Here is a 20,535-nt window from a genome sequence, read left to right as displayed (position 1 = left end):
CGGGGGTCAGGACATTCCAGAGAGTTCAGATGTGTAAATCCATGTGGGCAGTCTGGGAAGGGAGGTGGCCAGGACCAGTTCAAGCCGTCTGCCAGAGCACCTGCACGTCATGACTCGGTGAACCCAGGTGGCAGAAAACCAGACTGGAGTCTAAGGGAGGGAGAGAGGCAGGACATCCATTTTTGGGTTGTAGCATGGGAGGAGGCTCTGGTCAACCAACTGAATACGCTCCAGATCTTAGGAGAGACATCTAGGTCGGAAATAAAGATCTGTGAGTCCGCAAGCTCTAGTTAGTCTCCATGGCTCCTCTGAAGTGCGGACGTGGGGATACAGAGTAAGAAGGGAGGATTGGTCACCCATCCAGGGGCACATCCACAGGAACTAGAATGAGGGTAGCTGAGGGGTGGTGCTGCTGGGTAGGGTGATGTCTGAGCAGAGGCTCCCCGAAGGGCGGCCGTCCAGAGGGCTTTGTGCCCTTTCTTCAGCCGGGGAAGATGGCTGAGCTCACATGTTGTGGGAGCGGTGGGTGCAGAAGCCAGGGCTCTCTGCTAGCGCAGTGGTCTGCTCGTGATTCCGACTGTGTAGTTACGTGTTTGGGGGATATGTGACCCACCTACTTTTTAGCTCTTAAATAGTAAGCACATGTTTCATGTTTTGAGCATTGTGCTAGAATAAAAACTTTTTTTGTTGCTCACTTAATAACCTTTGTTTATTGGCAAGCCATTTGTCTCGCCTATTAAACAGATGAATAGGGTAGACGTATGGGAAATTAGAAAAATATATGAGGTATTCAGTGTTGAGCCCAACATGTACAGGCGTTTGGGGAGTGAGGGTCATCCCACCCTTCATAGAGAATCTAAGGCTTGTAATATTAAACTGTGTTGTTTTAAACTCAGGGGTTTTTTAATATCATAGATTTCCATCAAAATTTGAATTATTGATCGAATTATGCTGTTGTAATTCGAACTGGGTTCATAACAAATAGGAACACTGCTTGATAAGCTTCAAACAAAACCAACAATTGTACTTATTGTCCTTTGCTGAATCTGGCCTTCCTTTGGAGATTAATTATATTTTTGGATAACTACACTAAACTCTGCGACATTCTTATTAAAACTGTTAAATGGTTTTGAAGAACATCTCAGAGAGACTCTGAAACCAATCCAAGCCTGGTGCTAGAGATTCCATTAGCTATCGTAAAACTGATTAATCTTTTACCTGGTTAGCATATTGATTATTGCTGCAATTACTGCCTGTAATGGATTATGGGAGGGACTGCTGAAGCAAACACGCTTTCTAACTGCTGCCTGTGGGTTTCGTTTGGGCACCTAGTCTGTACTTTCTGTATATAATCTGTGCTTTACATGCTAGAATGCACCTGAGGTAGGAAGTGCTTGGCTAAGTGTTGCTGGATGTTGGGAGGTGATGGACTGTGTGGATTTGAGTGTATGAAGTCCTTCATGGCTGCTGCTGCTGCTGCTGCAGATTAGCATGGGAGTCCACAGTAACCCGGTGATAAGGCGAACACTCTCTCTCTCCTTTGGAAGCCAGGATGCCTGAGGAGGTTGGATGACTTTCTGAAGGCCATACACAGTAGTGACTGGTAGAATCTGGGTCCAGCCGCATTTCAGTCAATACATACTTCACGAACACCTACTGTGTGTAGATCATATGTTGACGAACACCTACTGTGTGTAGATCATATGTTGAAGTAAAAATAGCCAACACATGGTAGATGATCACGTTGTGGCTTTTCTGTTCAACTCATGTTAGCTGTCTTGGTGTCTGAGGTCTAGGCTTTCTCTGTTAGGACTGTCTTTGGTAGAGTCTTGTCTCTGCCTTTTATTACTGCTTAGAACAACATGGGAGAGAATAAAGGAATACGCTGCGAAGACCGAGGGCCTGGCTCAGGTAAAGCCGTGGCTTGGCTGTGGTCTTCACTACCTTCTCTGTCCGGCCTGCAGCACTCCTCTGGCCGGATTCCATCTTGCAGCCCAGCAGAGTGAGATGTTACAGCAAGGCAGCGCTGCCCCACTGGTGCCATGGGTCAGGAGACAGCCAGTGTGAGGCTCCCAGGGACAAGCCCTCCAACCCTCGAGTGCCTGGCTCATTCACCTGGACAGCAGCAGACCTAGCAGCCTGGCAGCCTAGTATCCTGGTGGGAACGCTCTGTGCCAATGTACCACACATGCCCTAGGTTTTCTCCTTGCCTGTGGGGAGTGCTGCACAGGCAGCAGCAGAGCTCAGGCTGGGGCCTTGTGGCCTCTGGCCCTCAGCGGCCCCCTGCTCACAGTGGGTTCACACCATGGGCTTGGTTGCTACCCATTTCTGTGTGTGTCCAGCTCTAGCCTGATATTTCAGCAGGGGAAATGCACTTGGGTTTGGGAGAGCTGTAAAAAAGTAAATGTAAAGCCTAATTAACTGTTTGAGAGAAAAGTCCTAATCAGCACAGTGTGTCTCACTGCAGCGGGATTCTGTTAATCATAATACGCAGAGCTGGGGGTACACTGCCTAAATTTTTCACAGTGGTTACAGACGTATATGCAGTTTTCCAGTTGATTCGGCACAGTGCTGAGATGAAAGTGAAAGCTTTTTTATTTATTTTGGAAGGTAAATAAATAAAGCTGGAAAACAGGTCAATTTCATGCATGCAGGGTTTTATAGTAGGGAAACGGCATCGCACCTGTCCTGACCCTCACACTTGAGGTCGTTTGTTCTCAGATCTGACCCCGAGCGCCCACTGCAGACAATTCTATAATTAGTTTGTTAGGTAAAGCATAAGGATTTTTTTTTCTCATTTCTAGGGCCATAGCAAAGTAGAAACCTACTGTACATAGCAGTTAATTAAAGAAAAGCAGTAACTATAGGCACCGCCACAGCGCTGTCTTGTGTCAGTATAAAAAGGCAGGCATTTTTTTGACAGCCACTGATTGGAAAGTTGCTTGCAGCCTTCTAGAAGCAAGGGTACACGCTGCGGATCAATAACCGGCAAATTCCCCATTAAAAAGAATACCTGAGCAATGTTCCAAATAGCCACTGGCATCTTAATTTTCCACGGAAACCTCAAATACTTGTGTGCCGAGAACAAGTCATTTTCGGACAATTTTTCCAGACTACTTGTTAACAGTTATTGCTGTCCCAAAAGGTTGACAGCCGACATGATTGATCTTTCACTTATCTGTCGTCACCGTGTGAGTAACGGCAAGCACACTGTAGTTCTTGGCTTTTCAGGAACAGCCTCTGTGGCCTTAGTGTATTCCAGAGTGATTTGCACATGTTTACGCTGTATGCGTTTAAGTTTTAGGTCCTTAGAAAGAGAGAATTGCCTTCCTTTACAGTTTGAAAGCCATTGCAGGAGGGCTGAGCGCATCTTGGTCATCAGCCAGCTGTCCCTCCTACTCCCCCCACCCCCCACGGTCACCTTCACCTTCCTTGTTTGCAGTACAGAAAGCTTTGGCTTTCTCAGCTTCTGATCCTCACAGTGATGCAGACCTTTGCATATTTTGGAGGAAAACGATTGATTCTAAAATAGCCTTAATGTATATAACACCTATAGAAAGATTCAAGTTTTTAAAATTTATTTTTATTTTCTAGGTCTTGCTATTTTGTCAGGTCCCCTGGAAGTAGAATTATGACTGTTGTGAGCTGCCATGAGGGTGCTGGGAATTGAACTTGGATCCTCTGGAAGAGCAGTCAGTGCTTTTAACCGTAAAGTCAGTTCTCCAGCCCCAAGATAGAAGTTCTTTTGAGAATGTTAGTAAAAATCAAATTTCAGGAATTTCCTGAAAATGTGGTAGTTAAGTGGTATGTACATGTTTAAATATAAAAACAGCAAAGATCAGAAAGGGAGAGAGAGTTCTGCTTTTGATAGGCCCTTAAAACACAAAGTCCAGGCGGGAGAGATGGCTCAGCGGTTAAGAACATTGGCTGCCCTTCCAGGGAACTGGAGTTTGATTCCTAGCACCCACATGGTGGCTCACAACCATCTGTAATTCCAGGTCTTTTTCTGGTCTCTGCAGGTACCAGACATGCAAGTGGTAGATACATGCAGGTGTACACATGAATATCCATACGTGTAAAAAAGTTAAAAAAAAATTACGCCCAGCCAGTGGTTTTCATTGTAGGTATTTTTCTTCATAAACATTATTTTCTTATTTGTTCAGCTTAAAGGAGTATAAGAAGGTACAGAAGCTCTCTCCACGTACAGGTGATCAGGCGGACCAGGCAGTGTTCCAGGAACGTTTTCTTGGTACTTTGGGCTTATTTTATGAGGGACAGTGAACTGCTGTTTTACTCAAGACCTTATGCTTTATATGCCTAGAATTTTACAATAAGTTTTGATCCATCTTAAAGTGTGCCTAAAGCTAAATTCCACATCAGAATAGACTTGTTAGGGGAGGTAGACTTTTTATGTGGGGGTTGAGTAAAATGTTCACTGGTTCCAGCGGTCTCTTCCACTTCAGTCCTATTATCTTTGTGTTTTGTACACAAATGTGTGTGTTTGGTTGATTGACATGTGGATTCAAGCCAGATATTGAGCCTATTCATTTTGCTTTACAAATTTCAGAGGAAAAGCACAAGAGGCAATTTGAGTAATTTCTATAAAATGCTTTTTGTATCATTTAAAGTATGTATCATTGTAAAGTATGTTAAATACTAACATGAGGTCTTAGTTAATACTATTAGTCTTAAAGACAAACGGTGATATGGATGATAACCCCATACTAGACTTCCAAATCCTGAGTATACTCACTGTAGTGATTTTGATGTGCAAATAGAGAGGACGTGTTCTCAAGGCTGACACGTGCATGCCAGCCATTTACAAAGTGCCACGAGTTAAAACAGCCCGTAAGTTTTGTCCCAGTGTCCATACATTACTGAGTAATCTCTTTCTATTATCTCTTTGCAGTATTATTCCACAGTAATGGAACAGCAAGTAAATGGCCAGCTAATAGAGCCGCTGCAGATATTTCCAAGAGGTAATGTTGAACACATTCTAATCAACAGTGATTATTTCAGCAAACTGTTTCATCACCAGCTATGCTTTCCAAAGGTTTAAATGCACATAACTTGATGTTTAGCTCGTAATTTGAAAAAAACAAAAGAAGTATTCATTATCATGGGGGATTGCAAGCTATATTATAGTTATAGCAGATAAAATATCTAATCTACTAGAGTAAATTAAACTAACTAGATTGTTTTTGTTTTTGAAGTGCATACTTACATTCGCTTAAAGAACTCTTTGGGAGTCCCCATGATTCTAAAGCAAGGCACATGGCTGGCTTTAGTTTTGGACTCGGAGTCAGAGCTTGTGGTTCTCATGTGACGATGGTGGAAGCTGTGGTGACAAGAGCTGTCAGCGTGTGTGGATGTTGTGACAAGTGGGGACGCAAGGACAGAGCTGTGGACAGAGCTCCATGTTTGTCTTGGGGTGGGGGAGGCATTTCAAAACCAGTGGGACCTCCTCCTTCACGTGAGCAGATGAGGGTGAGACTCAGTGGATCTCTCCTTTAGGTTGGGCAGTACCAGCCTTGTATTGACTGTGACTGTTGAGTTGTGTAAATACCCTCTCGAAATTTGAATAGTGGTGAAAATAGTGACTTAGTTATGCAAAAGTAAGTTTTTAACCATCATTTTTGCCCCACTTGAAATCCATGTTTTCTAACTAATGGAACAGACAAGAAATCCTCTAAGTAACTCTTCTAGAAATAGCTTAATTGAAATAATTAAAAGTTAAACTCACCTTCGTTAACTAATACTGTACAGATAATCATGGTATGAGTTTTCCAATTAAACATTCTAGACTTTCATTACCTGTAACTCAGAAGTTTGGATGGCTCAATTAACCACTGGGCTCTATTTGCGGGGATGGTCTCCAAAGGCAGCCGGCTTGGCCAGCTCAGGAGGAGATCCGGGTTCAAATGCAATATTCCTCTTTAGGCGTTTGTGTGGGCAGTAGAACCAGGGGGATGATAGAACCAGGGGGATTATTTCATTATTAGTAAGAACTTAATGGAGGGCAAAGTAAGGGGATAAAACTGTGCTACTTAAGATCAGTGGTCATTCAAAAGGAAAGTCTGATTAGTCGCGTTCTGCGGTGCCTGACTGACAGGCAGACAGGGAGGCTCTGCTGTGTTTTTGTGGATGCCTCCTGACAGTGACCCAGATTGTTTCCTTGTTTTTTTCTGTGACTTCAGAGTTGAAGCAAACTTAAAAATTATTTCCTTCACAAAGAATAGTGTTTTACAGGCTGAAAATCTCTGTCCATTGCTTCTGAACTCTGTTATGGCAAACCCAGGTACAGATCTTGGAGAATCTAGTCTCCATGCTGGAGGGCTTTTCTTTACAATAAACTGTTTCCTTCTCTCCGTGGGAACTCTTTTCATTTCAGTTCCCCTTTACTGTCCAGGCAGTCTTGTCAGCAAGGCTGTGCCTGTGCTAACCCCCCTGTGGTGGCAGCCATTCTGAGACCTCAGCTCTCCTTCCTGTTCTTCCCTGCAGTTCCACAGTTAGGTTTTACTGCTTCTATTGTACTGGCTGTTGAGGCCCGAGGGGTTAAGGAGCCTGAGAACTACACAGCATGGAAGCATTTAGTGTGCTGAGTGAGAAGTTGGTTTAAATTACAGTTTGTTTCTTGGGAAAGTCATATAACTTCGAGGTGTGATGTATGTATGAAGGGAGTGTGGGGTTTGGTGCAGTGGTTCTCAACCTGTAGCTCACAACTCATTTGATGCTCTTAATGACCCTTTCTCAATCAGTGGCTGTCTTAGTTATATTATGATTCAGAACAGTGGCGAAATTACAGTTATAAAATAGCAACAAAAATAATTTTATGGTTGGTGATCACTACAGCATGAAGAACTGTATTAGAGGACTGCAGCCTTAGGAAGGCTGAGGACCACTGCTTTAGTGTAATGCTGTAAAGTCACAGCTCTGATATGCTGTTACCATCTGCAGCCCCAGCATAACTAACCTAAGCAGCCTAGTATGTCATGGAATGCAGTCTCTCCAGGCCACGCTGAGAGTTTCTGAATGTGAGTTCCCCCCCTTCCCTGTGCTGTGACTCAGGTCTTTGGGGCTCTTTCGGTTGTCTTGTTGTTTAGTACCTGACTCCCTCACTACAGATGTAGATACCCCCATGTAGATGTAGATGAAATGCAGGTATGTTGAGGTTATATTTTGATACAAACTAGAGATTCCTGTCTCCATTAGACTATCAGGTCTTGATTTCTGATGGATGTCTGCAGAGCCAGCCCTGGGTATACTGTCCTGGATTGTGTTAAGAAAGGTAGTTGCCTGTGAGTGTGGAAGCAAGCCAGTGAACAGCCCTCTGTGGCCTCTGCTTGTGCTCCTGCTTCCAGGTTTCTACCTTGGCTTCTCTAGATGATGGACTGTGACCTGTGAGCTAGAATAAACCCTTTCCTCTCCAAGGTGGTTTTGGTCGTGGTGTTTATCACAACAGCAGATGTGTGTATACTTAGACAGTGTGCAGTTAGAATGTGGACACAGCAAGAGGTTCGCTGGGTCTTCCTGGTTGGTCAGAAGGTCTCAAGCCCTATAGGGTCTGTGCCTAGGCCACATGTTAAAAAGAATCTTTAGGCTGAGCAAGTTGTTGGGTCTAGAGACAACTTTCTCTGATCTCATACCCTCTGCATTTCAAGTAGCACTGCTGTCTTGAATAGTATTCCACTCCTAGTTCATGGCCAAGTCTTCCCTGTGGCTCAGAGCTGCGTTAAATATTAATAAGGATGAAAATTGGCTAGTGTTATAGTAACTGCCTTCTTAACTTCAGGATCTATGAGGATCCTGGGGTTTTGAATGCAACATGACTGTTTTGATTTCTAGTCACAAAGGTTTGATGGGGCAGTTGAGAAGCAAGCAGTGCTAAAGTTGGAGAAGACAGCTGGAATCTTTCTCATTCCTTGGCTCACCACTGTTTTCCTGCACAGGTTACTACAGAGGCAGTAGTCTGAGGGTGTACTGAGTCCTTCCTTCCAGGGCTGGGCATCAGAAGAGTGCAGCCATTGTTTTGTTCAGAGAGTTAATTTGCATTTTAAGGAAAGAAGATTTGGAGTCAATGTATTAAGTATCTTATGCACTTAAAATATAAAAATTTTTATTCATGTTTATATATTTTTTGGAATATTAATGTAATAAATTCATTAAAAATATATTTATTTTTCATGTATGTGTGTGCCTAAGTGTATGCCTGTGTACAATGAGTGTGTGGGAACTGGAGAGGGTCGAAGAGGCATTTGATCCCCTAGAACTAGGGTTAGAAATGGTTGTCAGTCACTCTATGTAGGTATTGGGAATGAAATCTGGGTCCTCTGAAAGAGCAGCCGGTGTTCATAACCACTGAGCTGTCTCTCCAGCCCTAGTAACATAATAAATTCAAATTTACTTGAAGTTCCCAAGTGAAAGTAACCCATATTTTGTAATTATAACTCATGTCTTTTTAATCAGCTCGGTTTCTGTTGTCAGAAACAAAAGGAAAACAAAATCAAATTCATCCTTCCCTCGACAGAGCCCCTTAACAGCCTGCTGGAGGACACTCTAGTATTTGGGCAGAATTGGTGAAAAACAGGGAGAGGAAGCTTGTGTTTGAAACGTGTGATGAAGACGCATCTGCTGGATTAGAAATGTCTCACTTGTAGCCCAGGGTGGTGCTGGGAAATCCCTGTCCGTTTTCCTGGCCCTTTGTTACCTTCAGAGCTAAATATTAATGGACATCAAGATTTTCAGGAAACCTCATTAAGTTACACATCTGTTTTAAGTCTGGTTGCTCCTGGCTTCATAAGGCTTGAATATACTCAGACTTACATATTCCATCTTGGAGGTCCCAGCAACCTTTTTGGCATTCAAGGACCCTTTCCCCAGCCCTCCATGCCTTCAAAGCAACAAAAGCGGAAACCTGCCATTTAGCACGCCCTTTGACTGCCTTGTGCGGTTCTGTAGAGAGGGAAGACTGCAGACCTCTGAGCCACGAGAGGAGTCTCGTCATTTTAGCTCAGCTAATGTTTTGGTATGTTTTAAGCAGAAATTGGAATTCATATAAAATGGTGTCAGAAAGCTCTGTGCATTTATAGGCGCTCACTCCTGCAAGTTAAAAACCCAGTCCGTAATTCCCACCTTGGGTCTGGGGCCACTTTTCAATCATTTCTCTCTTCTAATTTTGGTGTCACCCTCATTTCTTTTTAAACGATTCATTTTGAGCAAATTTGTAAATGGCCCTGATGTGTTCTACAATTTAGTCAATTACTGTTTCAGCCTGCAAGCCTCCTGGGGAACGGAACATACATGGCCTGAAGGTACGAATTTCAATAATTGTTTCAGTAAAGTTAGATGGATTTGTAATGCTGTGTTCCACTTATTGAAATGTCAAATAAAACTGCACTTTCTCAAGCTCTGACAAGCAATCTTTCTCCTCTCCCCTGCCCCCCCTGTCTTTCGAGGGGTGGGGGTGGAAGGACCACACGTGTATTTGCTTATGACATGTGTGCACTTGGATCCTGGGCCTTTGGTGCTATAGTTTTCAATTACTTGGAGTTGTTTTGTTGGTCAGTTTTTCCAGGATGATCCTGGGGTCTGCTGTCCACAAAGATTTATTTGAGTGAGAACATGCCCTTCCTTTTGGTGATTAATTAAGCATATTGCACACAGGCTGCCCTCCCCTCTCCTCTCGACATATTTATGCTTGGAAAACATGTCTAGTTAATGTCCCCTCATTGGTCTGTGTGTTTTAAATTCTGGATTTCTGCTCAAGGGTTCACATTGGAAAGAAAAGCTAGCTATTTTATTAGGCTCAAGTGCTTTGTAATTAATGACTGGAGCCTCACTTTCTAGTGAATGAGATGCATTGTAGAAGGGGGAGGGGTTGAAGGGGGAGGGGTTGAAGGGGGAGGGGTTGAAGGGGGAGGGGTTGAAGGGGGTGGCGTCCTGACGGCTACTACCAACCCCAGACAAAAGCTCACTGTGCTTCCACGGGCATCCTGCTTTTTTGTCACTATAGATAGCAAACTGAGGCTTACATCCCTGTTTCTCTCTCTCTCTCCTCTCTCTCTCTCTCTCTCTCTCTCTCTCTCTCTCTCTCTCTCTCTCTCTCTCCCTCTCTTTCTCCCTCTCTCTCCCTCCCTCCCTCCCTGCCTCCCTCCCTCGGCACTATTTAAGTATTTGAATAATGCCAGGGATATCATATTATGTAATCTACAGATTGTACAGTTCTGTAGCCTGTATACTGAATATACTCCAGCAGTGGGTCTGTCTAGCAACATGCTAATTAACCTTCATAGTGAGATGAGGCATTGTGTGCTGAATTATAGGTTAATTAGAACTGTGTCCTCGGAACACAAGGCTGACCCAACTTCTCTCTTCACTTATAGGTGAATACACGGGCTGGACCATCTCAACACACCAGCCCTGTGGTCTCAGATTCACTGCCAAGCAATAGGTAAGGACAAACAAGGGACGTGTGCTCTGCTGTGATCCTCTGTGCAGGTGGCTATGGGCTGGGGAGAGGCAGGTGCAACACACTTGTCTTTTCTATAAGATAAAAAATATAGGTGGCTGTAAAGAAAAGTTGACCAGCTAGATAGCTCTTGCTACATATGGACTGGAGAGAAAAATGACCTAATATAGAAAGATGACATTAGAGGCAGGTGAAATGGCTCAGTTCATAAAGTGCCTGCCGTGCAAGCATGAGGGCCCGAGTTTGGTCCCATCTAAAACCCAGACATGGCATCACATGTCTGTGACTCTGGTTCTGGGGAGGGAGAGACAGGCAGATCACAGGAGCTCACTGGTCAGCCACCTAGCTGAATCCATGAGCTGCAAATTCAGTAAGAGGGTCTATCACAAAATATAAGACTGTGACCCATTAAGGAAGATACCATACAGGAATCTCTGGCTTGCACATGTGCACACCCCCTATATGTGTACACACCCCCTATACACACACACACACACACACACACACACATACACACAACTATACCATACACACTCACAATAAATAAATAAATAAATAAATAAATAAATAAATAAATAAATAAATAAATGATAAGGATACAGAGATGAAATTGACATGTGAAATCGTTAATTCTGCTCTGAGTAGTTTTTCCTGAGTCTCCAAATTGTACATATAGCCTGTTTCAAGTCTTGATCCAGTTAGAAGCTGTGTGATACTGATTAAGTCTTCCCTGCTTGCCTGTCTTTTGACAGTGTTATTATCTGCTGGCATCTTAGCAGACAGAGTCAGGGAAAGAGTCAAATAGTGACATTTAGCTTGACCAGCAGTGCTGCTCATTAATGGCCTGTTGCGTTGTCCAGGAGATTACAACTACTGGATCAGGAAGATCGCTTTTGTCAATTCATGCTAGCATCATCCACTCTGGGACAGATCTTAAGCCTTTCAGAGTCTTCTTTTACCCACAAACATAACTTCCACACTCCGGTAATGGTCAGGAGCTCAGTTAGCCTGCCAGTAGACATCCCTCCCCTTGTGGTGCTGGGAGGTCGTCGCTCTGTATTGCAGTCACAGTGTGGCTGGAAAGCTGACAGAACCACAAGAGCATCTGCCACACTGCACTGAAGGACCCTAGCTTTGGGGCTTCAGTCAGTGTGTGCACAGCCTTTTACTGGGTGAAGTGCAGTTTAGGTTTCTGCCTTCCCTTCACACCCTCTGTCCTCCTCTGTGCTTCTTGGGTCTTTGGCTGTGAGTTTCTGATTTGACCCTGGCTTACAGTCTTGGAGGCTGAGAGTCCAGCTGACCTGGCCCAGGCAGTGGTGAGGACACCTCGTGGGTCACTGTCCTCATGGTGGGGACATGTGCAGGAGGGAGTGCACCTCCACACCAGAAGCCACAGAGTCTGCTCCGATGCTCCTGCTCTCTTCTTTATTGTCTTTAATTTAATTGAAACTTTTTATATGTGTGAGTGTTTGTGTGCATGTATGAGTATGTAACGTGTGTATCCAGTGCTCCTAGAAGCCAGAAGAGGCTGTCGGAGCTCCTGGAACTGGAGTTACTCAGATGGCTATGAGCCTCCATCTGAGAGCAGGAGGCCAAACAGGCTCTCTGCAAGAGGAGCAAGTACTCTTAACCACTGAGCCATCTCTCTCGCTTGTGTTTTTTTTTTTTTTCTTTAATTTTTGAGACTCTTGCTGTCTAGGCCAGGTGGTCCTCCAACATGGCAATGCCCCTGCATCATCCTCCAAGCCCTAAGATTGCTGGTGCGTGCCACCATACTGTCTCCACAATCCCAGGTGGCCTAAGGTCCTTCCACTAGATTCCTCCCCCAAAGCTGCTTTCCTGGATACTTTACTGTGGTGTCAGTGTCTACCCACTAGCCTTCCTGCTGAGAACACAGGCTCTAAAAGGGCATCTCCTTTAACCCTTGATTCCATCTTAGAGTGCAGTTAGCTAGCTAGTCACCAGCATGCCATTTGCCTGGTCTTGTGGAGCAGGTGTTTGCTTCTCTACAGAAGGCTTTGGAGATGCCCAACGCTGGTTTGCATGTACTCTCTCCGTACTGTCTGGACATGTGGGCCATGGTCTTGCAGAATAGAGGCCTATAGGTAGAGGATTACATATTCCCAGAGCTCCTGGAAGGCAGGACATGTCACTGGTGCCACTGCTCCCAGAAAAGATGCTGTGTACAAAAGTAGCCAATGAGCCCTGGGGAATCAAGGTTTTCCCTGGTGTTTTGGATTGCACTTTCAACAGAATTGAAAAGATTTCAAATCATAGAAGCACTGTTACTTTCCCTGAAAGTGAGGGTTAGCTCAGTGTAAATATTGTCACGTCTCTGTGGAGTACAGGAAGGCTCTTGGGTTGAACATACGTCACCACCTGATCACACTTCATCCTGGCCTCTACTTGGGAGTAAGTGTAGTAATTCCTGTAATGGAAAAATATTAATTGAAAAACTCCTGTGGGCATTTTAATATGTTACCCTACATTGGCCATGTGCTGTGCCCAGGTTGGTAACTAATCAGCAGGTATTTATCGAGTACCTCTTATTCATCAGCTGCTGTCCTAGGAATATGACGTGTCAGTTGTGCTGCTGTCCTAGGAATATTGAGTTTTCCACCAAGAATGGCACAGTCCCCTCTTCCAAGTTAACTCTTCCTGTCATCTTTTCTCTCATACCTGTTGCTCGTCCTTCCAGCAGCCTATACCTTCCCAGGAGCTCTGTGTCTGCCCACTCGCAGCATCCTTGTGGCTGCACGGATGCTCCAGCACTCTCTCTACAGTCCCTGTCAGTGTCCTCTACTTCAGCCGGGACATCCTTGCTAACTGTGCTAGTCAGCTGTCCTTCACGATGATGGAGTACCTGAAACAGCGAGATAGCTCATGTCATTAGAATAACAAGTTTACTTAACTTTTTGGGAGTCGAAGGTCTAATAGCCCAGGACAGATGTGCTAACGACTCCTTGTGACTGTCTCTCCTCATGCTGAGCGAGCCAGATTGAGAGGAGGGGGTTGGGGTGGGAGTGAGGTTCCAAGATCGCTTTGGAGATCACACCTCCAATTGACATAAGCACATCCCACTAGAGTCATTTGACGGTCCACACCCTCAACATTGACACACTGAGGCCCCCGTCTCTTACTCATGGATTCTTCCAGAATGAACCATCTCCAAACTGGAAGACTTAGGGGAAGTTTTGAGGCATTGTTTTCTACTTGGGAACTTCTGGGTGCTCTTCATGCCCTCAGGATGAAGTGAGAGACACTCCCCCCAACCCCCAGGTCTTGAGTGGTAGTGTTTGCCTACAGGTGCAGCCTTGCTTGTGAGCACGTGGTCCTTCTCACTGAGCCTGTGCATCTCCTGTTGCTGCCTCATTCTTCCCTTCCTCACCTTCTCTCTCAGTATGGCTAACCTTGACTATCTTCACAGGCCAAATTACCTTCTTTACCACCTACCCACCAAGCTGTATCCTGTGTGGACCCCTGTATCCTCCCCCTGCTCCCTTTGTCTGTAGCAGTGAGCTCACTGGAGCCCAGTCATGTTAGTCTCAATAGCTTCAGTGCTCTGTCGGGGCAGTGGCTCCAGTGCACACACTGCACGCCGTGGCATGGGGCGTGGCACGGCCTGCTTTCTGGGATGAGAGGATAGGTGTATACTTACATCCACGTTCAGTTCTCCCTCAGTTGAGTTCTTTCAGTTTACTCTGCTTTTGTGGCATCGTTTCTAGTCCCTTACTTTGTATTTCTTTTTAGTTTCTGAGACAGTGTCTTGCGCTGTAGACCAGACATACCTAGAATTCACCATACAATCCGTGTTCACCTTGAAACCAGAGCAACCTTTCTGCCTCAGTCTTCAGTGCTAAGACTGTAGATGTGAACAAACATGTCCAGCTCTGCCTTAACGGAAACCGTGTATGTGTGCTATGCCCACGTGCATGTCTGTGCACTGTGTGCATGCAGTGCCTCTGGAGCCCAGAAGAGGGCGTCAGATGCCCTGGAACTGGAGTTACAGGTGATCAGGAGCCTTTTTGTAGGTATTGGGAATGGAACCGAGGTCCTCTGCAAGAACAGCCAGTGCTCGCAAGCCCTGAGCCATTCATTCTCTAACCCATGGCCCTCCCTTTTTATTCTTTTATGCTTTGGATATGTCCATGTCTTTTCTCAAGTGTTATAGCCAGGTTACAACTATGTACATTTAAAATGTTAAACATTTTTAAAAGAAGTTTTGGTAACTCAAGTTCTTAAGAACAAATGAAATATTGAATAACTGGGGCACAAAACAAATTTGCTGGATGACACTTTTTGTTTTTTCATGCTAAGACTTGAAACTAAGAGCCTGCCCATGTTAAACATGCGCTCTACCTCTGAGTGCTACTCTCCCATCCTTCTAAACTAGATTAGCACAGCCAGATGCTGGCGTGTCAGTGGAATCAGTGTCCCTCCTGTTACTTTCAAAGTGTAAATTGTTCTTTGGCATGGGTGAATGACCATTTGTTAGACTGAGCTTATTAACCCACATGGTGTTCCGAGGTCATAATTACTGAATTCAAGACCTACTGCGAGGTCTTTCTAAACAGCTTGGCTTTCTCCTTCTGTAAAGTTAGGTTGATTACGCTCTCTGTCCATCCACTGCTAGTGTAAGATTGATGAAGCTATGTTAAGGAATCATATTTTGTTTCTTGGATGAAAGACATTTTGTAAATGCCATGAATCAAAGTGTTATTATTTAAGCTTTTGACATAATGAACTATCTGTGGAGAGAACGTAGTGGAAGCTTTGTTTGGTTGTTTGTGTCTTTACAATAAGCAGAATTATCAAATTGGGAGTCATTTATGGGAATACAAAGATTTAACTATTTCTTAGGCAAGTAAGTGTGTGCACGTGCACGCGTGTGTGTTAATCTGAGTTCAGACAGGATCCACGCCCTTTCTCTGTGAGTGAGGAGTAATGAGCACACACGAGGCTGTGCAGTAGCCCTGCTACGGTGCCTGCCATGGCTCAGCATTCTGCAAATGAGCTGCATGACCAAGTTGGTAATTGGACTAGTTTTGAGGCAGCTGTTCACTTTTTGGTATGCACTACATCTTTAGTTCCAGTCTACAAAATTCTTGACTGTTCCCCTGGGCCGATCAGCCTCTGGAGAACACTATCAGCCTAGAATCCTTAGGTGAAGGCATAGCTTAGACAGTTTTTAAAAAGTGTGGGATCTGAGGCTCAGGAGTTGGACCACAGCAGAATTGTAAGGAGTATTTAGTGAGAAGAATTGTCAGCAGAAGGACCAGCTTGAGTCTGAGGTCATATTAAAGATGCCATGTGGAATGCCAATGTGGTTCAGACTAGGTCCTGATCTCCTCTCCTTCCTGATATAGTTTGATTTTCCCACATTACCACTACACCTGCCACAGAGTAACAGTCCCCGCCATTTCTTGAACACTTAGCACTTGTTGTTCAGGGGCAAGGAAGGAGTAGAGCATAATAGAATGAGTTGAGGTCTGTGTTCTGGAGCTTACAGTCTCTGGTGAGAGTGTAGGGGAAGAAAGAGCCACACTGGTAATGACCAGATCGGGGAGTTTGTCTGGCAGAGAGCTTAGAGTGGACAGTTAAGGATAGAGCTGGCCAGCTCTACGTTTCAAAGATTAGTAGTTAGGGAGATACTATTGTTTAAAAGGTCTGTCTATCTGTTTGTCTATCTGTCTATCTGTCTATCTATCTATCTATCTATCTATCCATCCATCCATTTGTGTTCTAGTGTTTTAACTGCTTATGTGATAGATATGTCTGTGTACAATGTACATGCAGAGCCTTTAGAGGCCAGAAGGGAGCGTCAGATCCCCTAGAACTGAAGTTTCAAACAGATGTGAGCCACCACGTGGGTTCTGGGAACCAAACCTAGGTCCTTTGAAAGAGCAGCCAGTGCTCTTAACCCCTGAGCCATCTTTCCAGCCTGGGAGGTGCTGTTTTATATCCCTTGCTCCTTACTCTGGTGGCTTTGGAAGCTTAAACATTATAAATAAGTTATTATAAATAAAGCTTGAGAACTTCAGAGCTCTTTCTTTTTTATTTATTTATTTTTTTATTGGATGTTTTATTTACATTTCATATGTTATCCCCTTACTCCATTTCCCCCCTCGCCCCCCGCCCAGGAACCCCCCCTATCCCATCACCCCTCCTCCTGCTTCTTCAGAGCTCTTTCTTAAGCATTGTCACTAAACAGAACTAAGCTATCTGCAGGAATGTCTGTGTAATGCATTATCTTCTGCTGCTGTCACAAATGTCTGAGGAAATCAGCTGATGAAGAAGAAAGGCTTATTTTGGGTCACAGTATAGAGTTTCTCAGCCCACAGTTGGGTCCCACTGATTTTTGCCTGATGAAACTGCAGCGTTTCAACGTGGGACCTTGTGGTGGAGGAAGCCCGCCACTTCTGGTGAGGGAAGCTAAGAACGGCAAAATCAAAGACAATAGATGTTTGACAGTCTCTGTAAAGAGCACACCCCCGACAAACTGAAACATCCACTTGACCCCACTGCTGGAAGGTGCTGCTGTGGTCAGGGCCTGTGGGATTCACTCTCATGAGGTCGCATATACCCATAGATGTTCAGAGAACATGTTAATAATCACTAGATACTAATGGAAGCTGAGTCTCCTAGGAAAGCAAAAGAGAGAGAAGGCAGCCTCAGCTTATTGGTTTGACTAATAAAAACATGCCTGTCGTGTGCAGACAAGTGCTGCCGGGTAATGTTTCACTTGTCTGGTTACCTATCATACAGATATGCTGCCTATTTTATAGAAAGAGGAATTGACTTTCCAAGAGGAGAGGTAATGGGTCCCAGGTTCCATAGCTGCTGACAATGGCTACTGTATGTTTCCAGAAAGTCAAGTGTATAACTATTATCTGTAGTAAGGGACCAGAGCATAGCCTGTCTATTATACAATGTTTGAAGTGCTGTCATCTTTGCTGCCTGAGAACATTCTTGAGAAAGCGTTCAATGTTTTATGCATCACAAGTGTAAAGTCACCTAAAATCATTGTAGAGGGGTCTGCTTCCTAGCTCTGGAGATTCATGGGACTTCTGACAGCCATGGAACATTTGGCATTCTACCAGTTACTTAAAAACAACAACAAAGCCTTCTTAGAAAAGGCTTTTAGTCTGGAGTATTATTATTATTATTCAATTGTTAGACAAGTTCTCATACAGCCAGGCTGGCCTCCAACTCCAAGGGTAGCTAAGGATGGCCTTGAACTGCTTGCTGTTCCTCTTGTTCCCGGATATTACCGCTGTATGCCACCACACTTTACCTAGTACTGAGGATCAACCGCAGGGCCTGGTTGTGTGCTAGGCAAGCAATCTGCTACCCGAGCCACATCCTCACCCCACAGTCTAGAATTTGCAGTGGTGTTGAGAGGTGTTGGTGACTTTGCCACTGACAGTGTCATTTCTTTGCAGCTTGAAGAAGTCCTCAGCTGAACTGAGAAAGATACTGGCCAACGGCCAGGTAGGTATTGTTGCATACTAAACTTCAGAGTAGCACTCTATTGCTGTCCAGAGTGTAGCCATAGTATTAAATGGTGACCAGCCTGCACATCTCTTGTCATAAATGAATGCCTAAGCTTAATTTGATTGGCAGAACAATCTGCAGCACGTTTTTTTACCTGAGCTAATGGGTTTCACTCCCAGCAGATTGAGGCACCGTGCACACAGCCACACTGCCATCTCAGTTTAAAAAAGTTAATCAGTTCTGAACAAGTCATCATCCCGTCGGTGGTTGACAGGGCCCTGTGTTTTGAAGTGACCGTTTCTTTCATTTTCTCTGGGGACAAAGGAGAAAATTGTGACTTTCCAGTCTTAGCTTCTCTTTTGTCCAGAGACCAGCATTGGCTTTTATGGAGACTGAAGCCAGGTCGGTCAGACTGTGACACATGTGTCCCTGGGCTTCAGGGAATCTTGGTTTGCCTTGTTTGTTGGGCCATCTGAAACTGAATGACCCAGCCCAGCCAGGGAAGGACAAACAGGCCTGCAAGCCACTGATTGTTTTCACTAATCTTGATTCAAGTAAATGGATACTTGTGAAATACTGTAGTACTTTTAAACTTCACTGGTAAACGAAGCTACCTACAGGGGCTGCAGTTCCTCAGGAGCAGCATAAATGCGTTTTAATGTTTGTTACTGTGAAGCCCTTTGATAGCCTTGCAGGCAGCGCCTGTCCATTGCGATCAAGCCTGCCTATTAGGCTCTATTGACTGAGACATCTGTGTCACTGCAAATAAAAGACTCTTATTGATTTTCTTAACTGCTGTTCACTTCCGTCCATGTTTCGAAGGCTGAGATCTTAATTATCTCAGATGCTTATTCAGTGCCTTCACACGGTGACCTCTCCAAGCCTTGTTGGCATTTCATGAATCAAAGACTTGTAGTGCTGCATGTCAAGAGGACAAAGAGGGGTCCTCGCACGTGTCCTTTAATAGCACCTGTAACATTGTGCCTAATAGATGTGTGTCCTAAAACAGGACTTGTGGAAGAGCTTCTGGAAGCTTGGCACACAATCTTTTGAATAGTTACAAAAAATTGAGTTGATCTGGTTCTGACAGTCTGTCAGTCAGTGAGTATGAACTCTAGTCTTTAAATGTTCCATGTATAGTGGAAGAGAATCTGGGATGGTGTTGATTGTGTGTCTAATTCTGGTAGTCTCAAATTCTGCGATAGACTGAGCTAGGAATCAAACTCAGCTCCCACATTCTGAGCTGGTGTTATGCCGTTAGCCTCCAAATATTAGATAGCACTCACCTATAACTTTACCTGGAAGCAGCCAAAGGTTTGCTTAGACCAAGGTCTGCCCTGTCTCCCCTGCACCTGGCGTGTGTGCAGCAGGATGAGTGAAAGCTGAAATACTGAGCCCAGGCCATGGATAGATAGATGTTCAGCCTGCTTGCATTCTAGTTACTAATCACGATTTATATACAGGTCACTCGTGTTTTTCAGCTGTAAAATATATTTCAAAATAGACATAAATTAAGAAGTTTTAACTACATTATTCAACCCAGGCAGTGGAGAATAAGTAGCCTGCCATACAGTCTTCTTTCCTAAATGAAAAGCACTTCATGTTCACTTGTGTGCTGCACATACGCGTACGCACGTGTGTGCACACACACACACGGACACGTGCACACACATGCACACATAACATGTCAGCATTCTGAAATGCCCGTCTTGTTTTGATGGCAGATAGAGCCCCACAAATATCAGAGCAGTGTCAGTTATGAGGATCTCTGCAGTGGAGATCGGCACAGCAATGTTTTTGACACTTAAATATTGTTTATTGCTTTCTCTTGGGAATGTGCTAACCCCATAGTAAACAATGTGGCAGGTTTTCTTCTTTGTCTTTTTAAGGGTAAGCTTATCTTATGTTTACTTTTGCTCAAAAATAAATCAGTAAAACAATAAATAAATAAAAATGAGAGACAAGGGTTTCGCTCCTCCTTAAGCTTTCGGAATGCCTGCTTGTCCTCGGCCCTCCCCTGGTGCTGCAGAATAACTAACTGTGGGTGAGACTGCATTGCAGTGAGGTAACACGGGTGCTGTGGGCATCGGTAAATCTCAGGGCTGAACACTGACACCGCTTGCTATGGAAGGTGTAAGTCACACTTAACGATACTTGAACACTTGAGTGTAGTTTTATTTTAGTGGTTTAAGCTCTCAAGCATTAATAATGATTTGCCTTCCCACTAGCCTCCACTTAGATTTCATAAGGAATTCATATTAATCATTAACAGAAAGGGACATGATTCTTCAAGATAATCAAATATTGACAGGTTAGAAATAGCTTTCTGCCTGGGTTCATTGATATAGGTTATGTGATATAAATATTTATTTCTTTTCTGTCACTCAGAGTAAATGCCACCAATTGATTCAGCATTGATAGAGTGTCAACAGTTCATAAGAAACATTTGACTGGCTTGTGTTTTCCGATTAGTCTCTGCTCTATAAAGTGGGATTTACTAAATCTCCCCAATTGTCTGCTCATAGAGTGTGACGCCTTCTGAAACCATTATTGCTTCGATTTGTGAAGCAAAA

At 44.2% G+C, this 20,535-nt stretch overlaps 1 protein-coding gene across 3 annotated transcripts in view; it reads left to right on the top strand.

The window, feature by feature from the left end:
- Positions 1 to 20,535, top strand: part of Map2k5 (mitogen-activated protein kinase kinase 5) — a 222,740-nt gene that overhangs the window by 27,820 nt on the left and 174,385 nt on the right. For all 3 annotated transcript variants that reach the window (XM_028752328.1, XM_028752327.1, XM_028752326.1), the window contains exons 4-7: positions 4,910 to 4,979; positions 9,271 to 9,311; positions 10,383 to 10,450; positions 17,911 to 17,959. In XM_028752328.1, coding sequence (XP_028608161.1) covers positions 4,910 to 4,979; positions 9,271 to 9,311; positions 10,383 to 10,450; positions 17,911 to 17,959 — 228 coding nt within the window. The remainder of the gene's footprint in view (positions 1 to 4,909; positions 4,980 to 9,270; positions 9,312 to 10,382; positions 10,451 to 17,910; positions 17,960 to 20,535) is intronic.

The sequence above is a fragment of the Grammomys surdaster genome, unplaced genomic scaffold (assembly GCF_004785775.1).
Source record: "Grammomys surdaster isolate TR1022 unplaced genomic scaffold, NIH_TR_1.0 125896, whole genome shotgun sequence".
In the NCBI taxonomy this organism is placed as follows: Eukaryota; Metazoa; Chordata; class Mammalia; order Rodentia; family Muridae; genus Grammomys; species Grammomys surdaster.
The sequence above is the reverse complement of the archived record's forward strand: the minus strand, read 5'-3'. Positions and strand labels throughout refer to the sequence as shown.